This window comes from Myzus persicae, unplaced genomic scaffold (assembly GCF_001856785.1).
Source record: "Myzus persicae strain clone G006 unplaced genomic scaffold, MPER_G0061.0, whole genome shotgun sequence".
In the NCBI taxonomy this organism is placed as follows: domain Eukaryota; kingdom Metazoa; phylum Arthropoda; class Insecta; order Hemiptera; family Aphididae; genus Myzus; species Myzus persicae.
Window position 1 is genome coordinate 68,709 of NW_019104290.1, and position 18,599 is coordinate 87,307.

The window sequence follows — 18,599 nt, forward strand, 5'->3', positions numbered from 1 at the left end:
TGCTGAGCTTTTAACATCAATAAACAACAAAATGTGTGAATATGTTTCAAAATATTCATGCAGACTGCCTAACCTAACCTTACATAACCATATATGTAAAAATATGTTAATTCAATTGTTATCATTATAATATTAGAATGATTTAAATCGTGCATATTTCTCATCCGCATTAAATTATTTTATTTCAATAAAAATATGCACTCGCATATAAATCCGTTCACTATAATATAGTCATTATTATAGTCAATATATTAGTAGACATAATATACAGAATCAAGAAGTTTACATGTATAATAAATACTAAAATATATAGATTAAGCATGCCTATTCATATGATACTCGTATATTGTTCTCCAATTTTATTTGTTGGTAGGGTATCATTTCAGATTCTGAGCAGACTAGAGGAGCGATGATTTAATTTTTCTTCTCAATAAAATAGTAAAATATTTGCAACCAGGGGATTTAATGTAATATTTGAACAATAAAAAAATATAAATCATGTAGAAGAGAAAACAATGACATGTTATATGTAATATATGTACAAGTGTATAACATAAATATTATATATTATTTTCAAGCAAATATACATTTTTAATACATAATAATTGATATATAAAGATTTTTAAGTTTTAAATATTTAGAACATTAGAAGAATGACATCATAAATAACTTTAAGGCATACTAATATTATTGAATACTGTTTTTAAGTACTGTTTACTTAAATACATATAAAAATTAATTAATAAAAAAATATAAACAGTTAACACATATTTTGTTTTTACACAGTTTTAATAAAATGAAAACAAAATAAAAATAGTTTTTAACCATTACATGTCTTATGAATTATATATTAATATATAATTTTACTGATGATATATTTAAATAGCACATGCTTACTTTATCTGAATATTAAATTATAAGCTAATTATTACAAAGTAAAATAAGAAGGTAGTAACTATATTGTGGCCGATAAGAACACCATTGGCTCTATTATTTCATTAAAATTAAATTAAAACGTTTGGAAACAAGTGAGTGACAAATAAATTACCCACAACGAGATTAATATAGCCACGGTAATATATCTTCCTTTCGTCGGTCCACCCAATTCCGCTTTTCCAAAAAACTCAACATTTCTACGAACCATTAATACAGTTACAGCCAAAATCGCCATAACAGAATACAAAAGAACATTAAAACCAATACGAGTTGATGGAATTTCGAACAAGTTTCCCTAAAAATAAAAATAAATACAGATGTTATCATATAATTTTATAGCATTGATATATTAAATATCGTAGTGAGCTGAACTAAAAAAGTTGTTTACGTGTAAGTAGTGATACAAAGCAGCAATAAACCACGGTAGTCCGACGCCCATCAATACTTTTACAGCTATTGAACCTGCAATGTGTATCATAGCCTCGTCTGCGTGAGTTTCCGCTCGAGTGACCATACAGGCTCCCAAAATATCTGGCAGTGACATTCCGAGTGCTACTATTGTAATTGCTGTAATAATAAATTGAAACTAATGCGTAAAATGTTTAAATTACATATGACCGTTGTGTTGCTTGAAATTACCGGTCACGGCGTCGTCTAGTCCGATTAAACAACCGAAAATTGTGGCTAAATCGCCGATTATCGTGGCCATGATTCCTATTAACACCAGAGAGGTGAAAAATCTTAACCATCCAGAAAACACGGCTGTCGGTGGTATAAAAGCAAATATAACTTTCCAAAAAAACGAAAAAAAATGCAACACATAAGTTAAAGTTGTTGCATTGGTCAGATCGCCACCGTTCACAGTCATCGCTGTTTTAATTTGTTCGGCCCAAGTTTGGCGGTGCAATTCAAGTGCATGGATGTTTATGTTAGTCAACAACATGAGACGATCGACCACTGAATCAAAATCTAAAAAGCCAAATACACAATTGTTACAACTCATATAAATACGTTGAAGTAGGCCTTAATAGAAACACTTGCCGTCATCACTACTGATCGTGATGGCTATCCTGTTGACATTTCCAATTTTGGCACCGCCTGTAGTATCAAATAATTTAATTTCAAAACATTCGTCTTTCTCTGGACACATGTCATTGATTATTTCGATTCTGAGAATTTTGGCCACTTCTTTATCTTTGAAAATAATTTCACCCTCGCCGCCTATATAATCTCGTCCGGAAATGGCCGATTCATCAATAGTCTTCCATTTCACACTGACCTCGCTGTCTGATCCATGCGTTCGAACAATTGGCACCTCGACGAAACCAGTGCTCTCTTTTACCAATAGTCCTCTTTTACCAAAGCTTATAATACCCGGTTCTAAAATTAAAAAACACAATATAGTACTTACATTAAGTACATTTTAAGTAAATAAACAAATTTGTTTACCATCGTTGTCGATTATAGTCACTTCCATGATTGAAATACAACCGAGTTTTACCATTATTTCTTTATGATGAATCACAGATAGTCGGAGGAAAAACTCTTCATCGAGTTCAAATTTGTTATCATCAAGTATCTCGATAAAAATCTATTTAAGAAAAATAGGATAAAAATGTAAAAATAAATAAAAATAAAAATAAATCTATCATCTCATAAACATAATACGTATATCGTTTACTATTATTTATATAATTATATTGATATATCATACTTCTTTTTCTTCTTCGTTTTCTTTAAATTCGACAACCTCTTTCACTTTCACAAAATCTTCTCCTTCTTTAGCTGTTCCATTGATACTATCCACTCTGTAATTTCAATATAAGCCAATTTGTTTTGATTATAATTTACATTAAATACTTAATAGTGAATTATGTATTTTGCGTTCACCTAACAGTTGCTTTAGTGTTTAGATTTCCGTGTCGCCAAATGGTGACAGGAAATTTTCCTATATTTTCTTTAACCGCGATTGTGGGGGCGTGAAACTCTATTATCGCATATTTTGTTTCATCGTGTTGTGAAAAAGTAGGTGGTTTATTGTTTAATGCATCGTATCCATTCTCGCCATTTTTTTTTATTACGTCATAAACCTATATAGTAGGGTATTAAATTTTAGTAAGAGATTTGATTTATTTATAATATATATTTACTATTTAAATTATTTATATTATATACTTGTCTAAGATGGTCTTCTAAAACAGGTTCTATTTGCTTGCCACCAGTAAAACGTCTAACTGCTCCAATACGATACCACATGGCTCCACGATGTGTTGAATCGATCAATTTCGTAGCTGCAAGTTTTGCTGCGTCTGCATCCGTTATCCCAGAGTATTTCTTTACATTTTTCACGAATTTAATCAAATTTTCCTTGTCTATTTTTCCGTTATTTAAAATTAATTGCTTTTTCGTTTCACCTGTTACAGAATATATATGTAATGTATATTATATAAACGTAATATATGTATAAGCTTAATACAATAACAAGTACGGTTTATTTTCCTATATATATATATATAATTACGATTAATTATTATGTACTTACTCTGATCTAGATCTAGGTCTAGTTGATGTGTGTTATGTTCAGTGCTTTTTCGACACCAATTTTGATCGGTGGCATAAGCGAAAAACATGAGTATTGGAAATAACAAGAACGTCGCCGCAGCTTCCCATAGTTCAATAACATTTGGCGAAATCACTTCGATTATTAAAAGAAGCCAAATATAAGCAAAGAAACTAAATGCACCAATCACTAAAAATACCTGAAATATCACATGATATAATATGTTTACGCTGTTTAGTAGAAATGTACGTATATAACGATTAAGTTTAAAAAAATCTACTATACTTTTAAGTCGTGTATTCTTCTTTTTTCGTTTAAGCCCAATGAAAGTGTACATAAGCTAGTAATAATTAACAAATTGAAAGCAGCTGATCCGACAATGATGTTCGGTCCTAATTTTCTAGCTTCAAAATGATGAAACACCGTTTCAATGATGGACAACAAAATTTCGGGCGAAGATGTACCTGTATATTTATTTGCAAAAATGTATACATACATTTTAAAATTTAAAATGTTATTGTTACTAACCTAAAGCCATTAATGTGAGATTTGCAATCGTTGGATTCCATATACGCACTTCTATTACTTCGGGTTGGTCCGGACGAAGAGAAACGTCCGAACCATTGGGACTTAACTCTTTAGCCAAGTATACTTTTTTTGTATGACTAGTGATTTTGTCAATAGCAGTCATAAATACATCAGCAACAATAGATATTCCCAATAGGAAATAAAGTAACGTAAATAAATAAACAACCACCCGTACATTGATTGGCCATAGTCGTTCGTCCAGAATTGGCAAAATTAATCCACCGGGGCATACATCGTCTGGACCCCACGGGTACTTACTTGTATTTCCGTGGCCCATAATTATCTAATGAAAAAAAAAACCAATTTCAATCAATTGTTTAAAAGCAACATTAAAAAGATAAATGTTTAAATAACCTAAAAGTCATTATTAGATAAATAATAAATACATTTACCAGAATGTATATTGTACCAATAAATTTATAAATGATAAAAATTTAAATTAAGTTAAGGTGTGTAAAAATAAAATTTTTTCAAAATCACTGTCTATAGTGGTACGACCCATCGTTAACTCCACCGTACATTTACGCCACTGTACTGACAGGGTATGTACTTCGACAGTGAGTAGGCACGTGTCACTATAATTGTAATATCGATGAGTATTAAATTTGAATTCAATGAAAAATCATTGCTTGCGAAATACAATTCTGAGATACGCTCAGAGATTTCCAAATATATTTTATAATTTATTTATGTATTAAAATAATACTTTGTTATATAAGTACCTAGTTGATCACGTTATTATAAATACGGTAGTTTTAACCATTTTTTGTCTAAAACGTAATTTTATTTATTATAATTTTATCATCATACGTATACGTAAACATGTATAATTATATATTTATGCTATCAACTTATATAAGTAAATATACAGACACCGCAAATAGCTTCAGTAGGTTTATGGTGTAAACATCTAAATTATTATTTTATTATAAATAAATTAAAAATTGTATGAATATTATCATTGATTATAAACACTAGTATTTTTAATCAATGATATTATGTATAAAAAAAAAACTAAAAAAGTAGAACATTTCAAATGTTAATAAATAGCACAAAAGTACCAAAATAATTTGAAAATGATGCATTTCTAAAAAAGTCTAATTTAAATATTTGGTAAAAATGTTAAGTACCTACCAATGGTTTTACTCAATTTTGAATCACCTACAACAAATAACAAAAAATCAATTTTGTCAAAAATTGCAGGTTTTGAGCGTAAATATTCCAAACTTTCCGTAAATTTTTTTATGGTTTTTCTCAGAACTCACCCTAAATATTGAATATAGAAACATTTTTATTGGTGCAAAGAAATGTCTACACTAAAAAAACACACATCACATAATATAACAAAACCAATATACATATACATTCACTGCAGCTCCACCCAGAATCTAAAAATTGATAGCTAGGTATCTTACGTCAGAATATTGGCCAATGTACCTATACTTAATTATGATTTATTTTATGGGAACTTCAAATTTTGCAATTTTTAGACTGATATTTATTTATTTAATTTTAATACAATTGTGAACAATGATAAGTTTGAGTATTCAGATATGAAATTATAGAAAAATATTTTAAGATTATTAATACCAATAGTATGATAATTATAATTCAGTGTTCCTGAAACAAAATATATTATGTATCATCCTTTTAAATAAATTCTTCACTTATTATATAATTAAACATCATACCTATACGAATTATGAATTGAGTCTCGATTGGGTATCTGTATTATTAGGTTATACATTTCCCATTAGCCTGTGAAATTGTTCATTAATAAGTTTGTTTGATCGTCGATACATTTGTTGATGCGTTAAGAAATGTAATAAAAGATAGGTACTTATACGTAAAACTGTTTTTTTAACCTACATTAAAAAAAAAATATTTATATTAATTTGTTTTTTACTAATATTTGTGTAGGATTCATAAATGTATAACGAATAAATGAAAAGACGAAAAACAGTATTTTAAACCCATCTTAACAATATAATATAGTGTTCAATATTGCTATTGACAGTTTTAAGTCTGTATTAAATGGAAAGGATAATATTGTTTTTACACTGGACGCAATTAGTAAACTCACTTAAATATCTTCGGCCGCAGTTAATGTAGTTGTTAGATACCACTGGGCCGCAATGTGTATAAAAAAAGGGTTTTTGGGAACCAATATTCGTTTGAAGCGGTCTACTTACATAGGCGCATAGCCAAATATTAGGTACCTGTACAAACCTCAATTTTATTTTATTATATTCATTATCTTTAACGATGTGCTTTTTAAAATAATAATAATTTAAACTTTTTCATTTGGGCTGGGACACTGCAGATTGAGAATAAATTGCTGTAGCCATATTATCGTATTTATTATTAGAATGTTCAGGAGCAATGAATGAATTGGTTCTACAATGTGTGTTTAAAAAAATATATACATATATATTTGTGCCTGTGGACAATTTATAAAGTAGATAAATGCCTCCATCTTCAAATTCGAGTGGTGACCACTTTGGTGTTCATTAAAAGCTCTAGATTTAATCTCGTTATTTCTTTGTCCCAAATCGTGTGATCTAACTCCACTGTTTTCTTTCTTTGGGGTTACGTACAAAGCCTATATCTACGAAAATAAACCACAACCCATTCAAGAACTTGAGGAAGAAACCCGTTACAGACAAATTTGTTTAAACATTTTTACTGAATGTACCAAACGTCATGAAAATTCGCAAATTATTTTGCATAGTTTAAAATAACTAAAAATTTTAATTTTACTACCCAAGTTTTGAAAATGTAATACAAGGTACAATGTGAACTCATAAGCTTTACTTACTGCAAGAATTTAAAAAAAGTTTAGAATAAACCCATATAACATTTTTATGGCTGTTTGGAAATCAAATTTTGATATACATAGACAGTTGGATATTTATACGAAAAATTACGATTATACATTTATAGTTATTTTGCTATAAATCAAAAAATATTAATCGTGAAAACTTGAAACATTCCATGTAACTTAACGTTTTTATTTAACTTAACCATTTAATATAGCAATCGAAATTTTCTAAATATTTGAACTAATTTTAAAATATTTATACGACTATATACCACGAAACTATTTACACCGTTCTACAGTTCGTTACGTGCCACGTGCTAACGACTAATAATAGAATAACAGCTGTTATTAATATTAGTTAAATAAAATAATATTATTTATTTGTTTTTACTGTCACGGCCATTTCAATCGTGATAATTCGGGATAAAAAGATGAAGTTTTAATTTATTGTGGTTATTCTGATTGGAAGCATATTAGAAACAGGTTAGCAAAACACAATTCTTCAAACATTCATAAACTATCTTTTGATAAATATAAATCATAGATATCCACTAAAAAAACATGCTCTATAGCAAAAAAATTAAATACTCAACTATATAAAAAACGATACTTCAAAAAATCGAGAAATTACAAATCTTTGATCAGATATGTATGTTATATATTACCGAACATAAGATATAGGTTTACGTGGTGATCACAGAGAAGCTAATAATTTATTGAAAAAGACAATGACGATTCAAACTCTCAAATTAATCACTGTCAAAATAATGTTAAGTTTATAATCATTCTTAAAGCTTCAAGAAGTGTACAGACAAATTTTAGCAATTCCGATTTCAAGTGCAACAGCTGAAAAAAGTTTTTTGACAACGGGGAAGATCAGCTTTGTTATTAATTGAAACAGAAAAAATCATAAGTGAATAAAAAATCCAGACGAAATTTTTAATGAATTTACATATACGATAAGTCAAAAAGATTACATTTTTAACATACATCCAACTACTTTATATTTATATTAATGACTAAATAAAAACTACTCTATATTTATTTATAATAATTTTCAATTTTACTGTATTACCTGTATAAACTTTTGTGGCTAAATTAATGGGCCAACCTAAAAAAATATTCTTGGTTCTAAGCCTGATATAATATATATTTTATTATAAATTAATTTAAATGACTCCGTATACCTATTATAGTGTATTACTAGCATACAAAAACAAAATACTACACATATATAAATTAATTAGAAAAAAACCTTTAGAAATATATATATTATATGCTGTCTGATCAGAATCGTTTTTTGTATGCAATGTTTTATCATTGAATTCAAATTAAATATATCTAATACAATGTCATAATCACTGTCGAGGTGTACTCTGCAACGCCTATACGGCTATACTATACATCAGAACGAATATCTCGGTTTTTTATTGTTATGTGTTATAATTATTGTAGTTAATAACTTCAAGCATTAACCGTTGAATTTAGGTCTATATTTAGAGGGAGGGTAATTGCCATTCACAGGTGAAACTAAGGGGCGGTGTTTTTTTTCTTAAAATATAATAAAACGTAATGTAAATTTGTATGTATGTATATAGTATTGTATAACCTATGTATTATTCATTGTAGATTTAGGAGAAAAAAAAATGTTTTAATATTTATCATTGTATTGTACCTAAGTGGTGTGTGTGAACCTGAACAAACGTAGGAATGGTACTATCATATTATTATTATGATATAGAATTGTATACTTTAACATATTTTTAAATATACTTCCAAATGCAGTTATATGCAAAAAATCCAAAATATACTCTGAACAAAGTGTAAATTCCATTATTTTTTAAATTTTCATTATAATAAAAAAAACTATATTTTTTGTTTACTTCAAAGCCATTAGTACTCGATACCTCTTTATCCTTGATTTTATACAATACAATACATTTTTACGCTTTTACATATTTTTTTGTATAATAAAAGTAAATTTAATTGTTTTTAAATTGTCTTCTTCATTGTGCCACCGCGTTTATAATACACGGGTTACACAAGATTCAGCTCGTCTGCTCATTATGTTTATAAAACCTTAAACAATCGTTACTTATTTTGCTTTCACGATTTGTTGAGTTATAAAAAAGAGCCCCTTTAATTAGTTAAACTGCTTGTAAAGACAAAAAATACCCATTATAATTGTTTTCAAAATACAAAATACAATTTTATAAGCAAAATAGGTAATGACTTAGTAGTAATAGTTGATTAACTGTGGGCATTAATTTATCAATTTATATAAAACATAAAAACATATAATAATGGGTACGTAATATATACAATATACGTCATATAGTAATATTTTTCCAAAACTCCGATCTGTTAAATAAAAACGGTAAATTATTCTTATTCAAAAGTCGTAAATTACAACCATAAAATACTTAAACCAATGCAAATACAAATTCTCTAAGATTTTTATTTTTTAAATATTATAACTATAACAGAATAACTAAAATCGAGTTTCTGCAGAACAATTCCAAGTCATTTAAACTTTTGAAGTAGGTACCTACCAACCATTAGTGTTTAGTTTCCATGCAAATAATTAAACTTACTATAATTATTATATATTTAAAATTTAAAAATATTAAAATTTCTTACTACCCCAGAAATTGTTTACAAAAAAAAAAAAAAAATACGTTAGAAAACAATCGATGCATTGGTATTGCGTAATTGAAGCTACTTAAATGTACCTATTTTTAAATAGGATAGCTTATATGTTTAGGGAATTTATAAAAAATAATCATGACGATTTTTAAGAATTTACTCAAAAACATTATATACAGCACACTTAAAAACAATTTAAAGGGCCTTTTAAAAGGCAACACTTAGTTTTAATTGTATAATCTAAAAAAAAATATTTCTTTGGAGTAGGGACCTATATTGAAACTATATTAATTCAATATTCAAGTATAAAATACATAACAATTTTCAGAATACGAAATTAAATTAAACGAGTTGACTTATTTTTATTTAACTCTTTGAACTAAAAGTGTAAAAATCAATATTATATATACAGACATGCAGAAAAAATTAAGATTTGTTTTTCCAAAGTTATTGAGTAGATGTATAGCTACTTTAATTGCTTAAAATTAATGAAAAACATGTAGACACTAGCAGTAGTCTATTAAAAAATATTTTTTAATTAGGTAGTTAGGTACTAACGTATATATTTATTTTTATAATCGATATAATTTAAGTAACTGTTTCACAAATCCTTCGAATTGAAAGGTTTATTTTGGAGAATACATATTATATTATATATCTATAAGTTATAAGTTATAATTTATTTATTGACACAGAGACGGCGTGTATAACTTATAAGACGTTATAACACTGTCTCACTGCATTTATTATCGTACATTCTACCCATCTATACAATATTTCTCGTCCTACAGTTAGTTCAAACTTTACAATTTACGAAACTGTATGAAAACTTAATGGAAATTAAAAAATAAAACTTTAAATTATTTAAATAAATTATATTTAGGTATACCTACTACAGATTGACGATATCAGATTTTAAGTAGGTAATAGCGAAAAAACTAAATTTAATTTTTTTTTATGTGTTAAGGTAAACTAAAAATTAGGTATTAAAATCATAATAAATATAAGAGACAAAAGAGACCTTTTGTACAGAAATAATTTTAAGAAGGTGCCTATATATTGATGAGGACACATACAGAGACACTTATTAAATTCATATCACAATATTGTGTTATGGTAATATTGTATATTTATTTTATCAGCTAAATGTGCTTGAAATAAATTAAACATGAATTATTACATTAACGGATTATACAGCATATTATTATAATTACCTATTAACATATACCACATTAGTTTAATTAAATATACATCTCTATTATCTCTATTCTCCGAATCTCCGATTTTCGAAGGTATAACCTGCAGTGGATAACCATAACTATAATAAACTTGTAATTTGTAAACAAAACTATTAGCATTCCTAATTAGATGTCCCAGGAGAGCAAAAATCCTGTAGTATAAAAAATACCATTTAAAAAAAAAGATTAATTAAAAATCTTTAAATTATTTTTACACATTTTTGGTTTGACCACTTTAAGTTTACTTTGCAAAATTATGATGATCAGCTTAATTATTTACCTATTCCCCGGCTAGGGCTAAAATACACTTTAAACCTGCCTTAAATACGTAACCTTTTTAGGATATTTTCATGTACCTATACAGTTATTAGTATTATACTATTACAATCTCACTCCTCACTCCAACTACATCTACAAGACTGAAATTATCAACGCAGCACAATACACCGCGCCGTACATATAGGTACTAGCTGTTGGAATGTGACGACTGACGAGACACCCTCGTCGCCACGAGGAACCCCATTTTGGGGCCTAAGAGTAAGGGGTCCGAACAATACAGTTGTATGTGTGTTGAAGAAACAGTAATAAATAAAAAAAGATACAACCATCGGCCAATTCATCGTTGAGCGATAACGGTAGTTAAATGACTATAAAAATATAATATTATACGTATATAGTTACGTATCGGTGCATTTTTTTAAGCTTCAACTTCGCGGATAAACATTATTATTTTATACGTCTTATGTGATGTATTTATACATCATAAGTGAACACGTAGCTATTACCGAAATATTAAAAAATAGAAATGTATAAAACGCGTTCTTGCGTCACCACTGCCACATACAGTATTTATAATGCCTAAACAAAAAACAAAACGACCGCATCGAGTCCTCCTCAGACCTCACCTGTTTTTTTCTCTGCGGGTATGTACCTAAAAACTATACTACCGTGTTCTGCAGCGACGAAAATCTACGAAACCGATTGGACCGTAACGCTGTGCATTTGATCCAACGTCGTCGTATACAATAATTATGCGTCGGAGCTGACTATTTTCACTTTCGTGTTACCTACTACATAAAAACGAAACTATTCCCGTAACAGGTATTCTGCACTCATCATTGTTCATATATTATACGAATTTACTTTCGCGTAAATCGGCGAAATACAATAATGACATAAAATTAGAAATAGCGCAAAATAATATCACGTGTCGAGAACATACCTAAATTATTATTGTGATGGTATCCACACGAACGGTTTTTGCTGGGCTACATATTCCGCCGAATGCACACGCGGAGGCCGTCGTAATAATATTTCAACAACATAAATACGATACGTAGGCGCGCGCGAGCAGATGTTGTTCCCGCGAGTCGTGAAACGCGACTCCCGCCAGCCGCCGAGGCCCGGTACACCCGACCCATGAGCCGCCGCCGCCGCGCCATCGGTCATCGCGGTACGTCCGTGTCGTTTTCCGCGCGCCCGCGAACCTGTGGCCCGTGCGGTGTGTACCGGTGTGTACCGGCGGGAGTGGACGGCGGGCGGGCGTCCACCATTCACAATACTATCTATGTGCGAGTATGTACGCGCTTATCTACGAGTCCTTCTACACTTTTCGTAACCAGTTCGAATTCTTTCTCGTTCTCCGCGCCCGTCCGCCGAATACGATCGCAAACTAATCGTAACAATATTGATATCATTTATTATAGTACCTACCTGCTGTATATAAATATCGATATGCACGCACGATTACTCATAATTATATTACACGATATAAAAACGTATGATAATTCAATACACTGCTTCGGTGGCGTCATGTCAGCTGTGTTTCGCTTTTGTGACTGTAGGGCGAAAAGCAGACTCATAATAATATTATTACACAGGGTGGTTCACCAAGCATGATCACCCCCCTTTTTTCTTCAATAATGCAGTTATTCGTGGTCTGATTTTTCGTTTTCAAATATACTTTAAGGCCATATATTTTGAGATTTTTGTACTGCCTAAGGATGTCTCCTGTGGAGATACCAACTTCTGTTTTTCAAATGAGAACATCCCTATTAAAGAATTAATTATAGAATCATACAGTTGATCATTTTTTCTGAAATTTTTTATGTATCAAAATCAAAATTCGTACTAGTAGTTTTTGAACTGTGGAAATTTGTGTTCTGAGGATAAAAGGTCCCTTGGTAATGAGTTTATAAGATGAAGAAACTATGGTGATTTGTAAATTGTAGTAATTTATATTAATCTATCGATAAAAATAATTTGTAAAAATGGCCCAAGTATAATAAATACTAAATCCAATTTTACGTATATTTTATATATTTTATGCGAAACTAGTTTTAAGGACTATTATCCTTATAAATACAAACGTTTTAATAACTTACTAGGAAACGGGCGTAGGTAAATTGAGTCCCAAACAAAATTACGGTTTTTCAAAAGCGGTGAATTGAGTCCCTTGTAGAAAAGTTAAACCGGTGAATTGAGTTCCCTCTACAAAAAAAGAAAGCGGGGAATTTTTGCTTGAACAGAGACAGTGCAAACACTTTATCATTTACAGTAAAACGTCTTCCACGCGGCTTCTGCGGCGGTTGCATTCGAATTTGAGATTCAATAAATTGTCTAGTGAACTGGTTTAGTCCACATAACGACTTCTTATTAGTATTTATAAATTTATCAGCCATTTTTAGTCGAGTTCTAGTTTCTGTGTATCGTTTGTGAACAACTAAATTTTTTTGTCTATAGATTTTGACAGCATCATATAGAAGACTTTTCCTTGGAGTCAATTGTGATTTTCTAAACATATTCATCTTTGCCAACACACCTTTAACTTTGATTTTTTCTGCTTTGATTAGGTTGACACAATGAAATACCTTCACTGAAAACTAAAATCAAAATTTGATTAATAATAAAACAACATTCAATGCATTTATAGTTACCTTCATTTCTTAGTTCATCAGACACACTTGGGTTTGAATGCATTACACTTTCACTTATTCCTACTAGACTAATATCCATGGCACAAGAATCTTCAGGATCTCCAGATGCAGGCATAGTTACACCTAAAATAATAATAATAATAATTGTGTTAACAAATTTTACTAAAAATACTAAGTAAAAAAAAAAAATCATTACTTTTAGCAATACTGATGTTCATTGCCATAGAATCTTCAAGATTGTCTTCTATATGAATGGATGAAGAATTGAAAATCTTATTTTTATTCTTTAAGTATACAATGAATAAGTGTACAATTGTTGGTTTAACAATTTCACCAAAATATATTTTTATTGACTTTGAAAAATCTATACATAATGCCGCGCAACAAATTTGGCCAGCAATTAATATTAAAGGTTGTCGTTTTCACCTTGGACAAAGTTGGTGGAAAAAAATACAATGTCTTGGCTTAAGTACAAATTATAAAAATCAAAATTCGGAAGAAAGTAATTTTTCAAAAATGTTTTTTGGTTTACCATTTTTAAGACCGAACGATGTTTACGACAGTTTCATTGAAGATATTATGCCAAAGCATCCTGCAAAAGAAAATATAAAATTATTCACTGATTATATTTTAAAAACATACATTGCATCAGATTCTACATTCCCGCCTAATCTTTGGGCTGAATTTTCGACAATATCTAATCGTACAACAAATAGTTGTGAATCATTTCACGCAAAGCTGAATAGTTTATTTTATACTTCACATCCAAATATTTATATTTTTATTGATGAACTCAAAGAAATCCAATCTAATACATATATTCAAATAAGAAGTAAAGAGCTATGCAAAAAATCAAAACACAACATAGAAAAGGAGAATATATTAAGAGAACAAATGACGAAGTACAAAAATAATGAAATTAGTAGACTTCAATTTATTAAGCTCGTATCATTAAAATATTTACCCGTTTAATATCAAGAGTATTATTTATTATTATTATTATTATTCAAAATAATTATTATTATATGTATTATGTATTATTCATTGATTACCTATTATTATTATTATTAACAAAATTAGTTTATAAGCATTATTAATTTACTAGAATAACTTTTTCACAAGGGACTCAATTCACCGCTTTAACTTTTTTACAGGGGACTCAATTCACCGCTTTTATTTTTTTACAGGGGACTCAGTTTACCTAAAAATAATAATATAGGACTCAATTTACCAAATCCGCTATAGACTACTAAACCTAACCCTATACTATAGGGTACCCCCTATAGATTATCTGGATTTTTAGAAAATGATTAAGGGTGTCGTGAGTCAAAAAAGGTTGGGAACCTCTGCCTTAAGTAATATAAAAAAATTAAGAATTTGATAGTATGGTCTTTGAGTATATTTTAAGTTAAAAATATCAGAATTTGAATTAATTAATCATTTAAGGAAGAAATGGTGGTGAGCATGCTTGATGATTTGGTGTTTCACCCTGTATATTATAGGTATAGGTACCAATAATATATATGGTAATGCATATTTTATTTTAGTATCCTTGCGTCCTACTACAAATGACGCCACTGACGACTCTGACCTCAGCTGCTGCTGACACGCGCAACTATAATAATTGTGCTTGCCTACTGCCTACGCGTATATAAAATACTTATACTATTGCTTATGAGTATAATTTTACTCATCACATCATAATATTATTATGTCGGCGAAAAACCGGTATTTCAATAGTTATATTAGGTTTTAATACTTGTTACACTCGGTTTTTCATCGATTGTAATACTATACAACATATAACAATAACATTATATAAATTATAATATTATTTCAAAATAGATAAAAATAGTTGATTTCATCTATTTTGTGATCATACCATGTCACATATACATACTGGATGATTCTTTAAAAGAATTTGTTGTATCATTGAACACTGATTATTTCAACAAGTATAAGGTTTTTGAAAATAAAAATGTACATGGTTTTTTCTAGTCGTTAAAAATCAACATTTTGAAATATTTTTATCCTTAACAATTTTAAAATTTTTTTAAAGTTTTTGAATAACAACATACAATTTTAATTTCATATTCCAAAGTAGAATATTTTTTAAAGTATTTCGATACATAAGTTTGAGTTATAAGTATTTAAACTACCCATCTTAAATTTGATTTTTATCGAATTATTTATAGAATTTTTCATCAAAATTCAAAAAACTAAAATCTTAAATGATGATTGTAAGGATAAAAAATATTTAAAAATATAATTTTTAGTAGAACGTTGATTTGTAACAAATTGAAGCCATATATAACATATTTTCAAAAACATAAATAATTTTAAATAATGACTATTAATGAGTATCTTATTAATAACCGGTGATTAATATTCACCAGATATTGATATGCTCAGTGACAAAAATTATGGTATTTATGTTAAAGCATTGCTAATGTCAAATATTACCTAGCTTGATAAAAATGTACCTAAATGACCAGTAATTTATATAATTCATAATGGGTAATGTTGTAAACATTGATATTTTACAATTATTTAAGTAAAATTCCTTCACCCGTTGTAAATTATAAATTTATATTGAGTATTGCACTTTTGCATATATATTATATACTGTCAGTTATTTATCCACTCAAGTTGGTCTTGGTACCTACCTATAATAATATTTTGTGGTCTAAAAACGTAGAATAAATACCTGATTGGTTTGGCAAAATTAAAGTTGTATGTGGCTTGTTTAAACGTAATAATAACCATAACGAATATAACTATAACTATATCGTCGATAGTTACTAGGAGCGAAACTCACCTACATAACTAAGGCCTAATATTTTAATGGGTCGGAATTTACTGGTCTCCAGCGTCGTACACAACACGTCGGGCTGCAACTCATCCACAGCTATAATAATATTCTTTAACAATAACCTAACCTAATCTACGTGGCTACGTCAAATAATATCGTGATAATCTATAACAAATTATCAAAAGTAATTTATTTTATTGAATTATTTTCCCAAACTTACGTGGCCCGCAGTGCAGCGCGAGCAGTATCAATACCGTTACAGGTTCAATATCGCTTGATTCGTTGCCAGCAGTTCAAGTTTTATCATATTTTTAAGTAATTATTTTTAATTTACGTACATTTTTTACTATGAATAGTATAGATGTCTATACTATGCGTAACAAATTATAATAACGTAATATATTAAAATACTCAGTAGGTAGTGATGCCCATACTCATTATTTCGAAAAGCTTTTAACATTTTTGAAAATATATTTTTCACATATCTATAATTTAAAATTTGATGCCATATTAAAAAGCAATATTTAAAAAAATAATAATATATTACATGTTTTAATAGTTCAATTTTATAATAATAATGTTTATTTCACACCAAATCGAAAATTTTAAGTAACATGATGGTTGGAATTCTTAAGATACATAAATTTGATACTTGATTCGTTTTAAACGCGAAGCTTGTGCTGAAAAGAGAGTTTGTGACACCTCATACATCAAAATACACCAAATAATATTCTGCTTTAAAATATAAAATCAAAAAAATTCGTATTGTTCAAAATAGTAAAACACTTTAACAATGATAAAAATAGTTAAAAATATATTTTTTTTTCTGTTTTATTTTGTAACAGCTAAAAATGATAAGGAAAAAGTTGGAATTTTTTGAATCACCTAGTTAGTTAAAAATGTACAATTTGTTAATTTATTTTACTTGTTAGTTGTTTTCTTCTTCTTATCCTTATAAATCTATGTTTAGCTGTACTGAAAATGCGAAACATGTTTCTTGTCCCTGGAAGCTGACTATGAAAATACAAATTGCGTGGATTGCCAACCACACGAGGGAATACAAAATGAACGACATTGACCAAATAAAAAACAAAAAGTAACAATTCAAAAAAAATGGTGATGATTTAAATTAAGAAATTTAGTATTTTACAAATTGGTACAATAGTTGAGGTATCAATACCTGCTGTTGATCGAGCACGCGTGGATCACCAGGAAACCTATTAGTAGTTATTACCAAGGATAAAGAAGATTTATAAAAATTAAACACTAATTATGTTAAATTTATTATAGTTATTTGTTTTAAATATATTTATTTAAATATATAAATGCTTGATTTTAATTAGGTACGGAGAACTGAATTCTTAAACAATTGTATACTCGATCGCAGATCGAACCTTGCAAATAATTTTCTGTTGACTTGAAATCTGTGAATAATGAAAAGGAAATTACGCTAAGAGACGCTGCGGGTTTTAGCAGTGTCACCGGGTCACAAATGGGCAGTTGCAAACTTAAGTGCAGAACAAACAAATGGATTTGTCAATCAGCAGGGATATTATGAAGCTCAAAATGTCAACTAACAGCGTGCCTTGCGAAAATAAATAATAAAATGGTGGACAAATGGGTACCAGCTGTACACTAGTTGTCGAGTATGTCATTGTAATGGATATGTTGAATTATAATATATACCGAATATAATACACCAATACAATAATAATATAATTTAATAATGAAAAAAATAATCACAATATTAATTATAAGTGTTTGAGGTTTTAACTTTTAGAATTTTACAATAATGCTTTTTTTTAATTTTGTTTTTTTGTCTGTCCACACACATAGAAATATTGGATTTGATTTGACACCAATATCGATGTAGAGGGTAAAAATGTTGACTTATAGATAATTTATTCTTATTTTAACACTATTTTATTGTATATTTAACGATAAATGTTAACTATAGCAAAACATGTGATTTAAACTATAATAAAAACTTAATTTGAAACTAAATTAATTAATTGAACTACAACATGTACTTATTCCAGCAATTACTAGGTATTGCTTTGAC

The 18,599-nt window shown here is 28.7% G+C and overlaps 1 protein-coding gene across 2 annotated transcripts; it reads right to left on the bottom strand.

Moving 5' to 3' along the window:
• Window positions 1-983: 983 nt before the first annotated feature.
• LOC111040934 (sodium/calcium exchanger 3) lies at window positions 984-12,182 on the bottom strand. Of its 2 annotated transcripts, XM_022325024.1 has the most exons (12): window positions 12,012-12,182; window positions 4,025-4,367; window positions 3,782-3,960; window positions 3,479-3,695; window positions 3,112-3,350; window positions 2,827-3,026; window positions 2,651-2,744; window positions 2,386-2,527; window positions 1,978-2,316; window positions 1,576-1,905; window positions 1,325-1,503; window positions 1,010-1,231 (listed from the first exon to the last, which is right to left on the bottom strand). In XM_022325024.1, exons 2-12 carry the CDS (start codon window positions 4,359-4,361, stop codon window positions 1,010-1,012), a joined length of 2,478 nt encoding a protein of 825 aa, XP_022180716.1. In that variant the 5' UTR covers window positions 4,362-4,367; window positions 12,012-12,182. The 2 variants fall into 2 exon arrangements, with proteins under 2 accessions (XP_022180717.1, XP_022180716.1); XM_022325025.1 differs by lacking the exon at window positions 12,012-12,182 and having other exon boundaries at window positions 984-1,231; window positions 4,025-4,361.
• Between the last annotated feature and the right edge of the window lie 6,417 nt (window positions 12,183-18,599).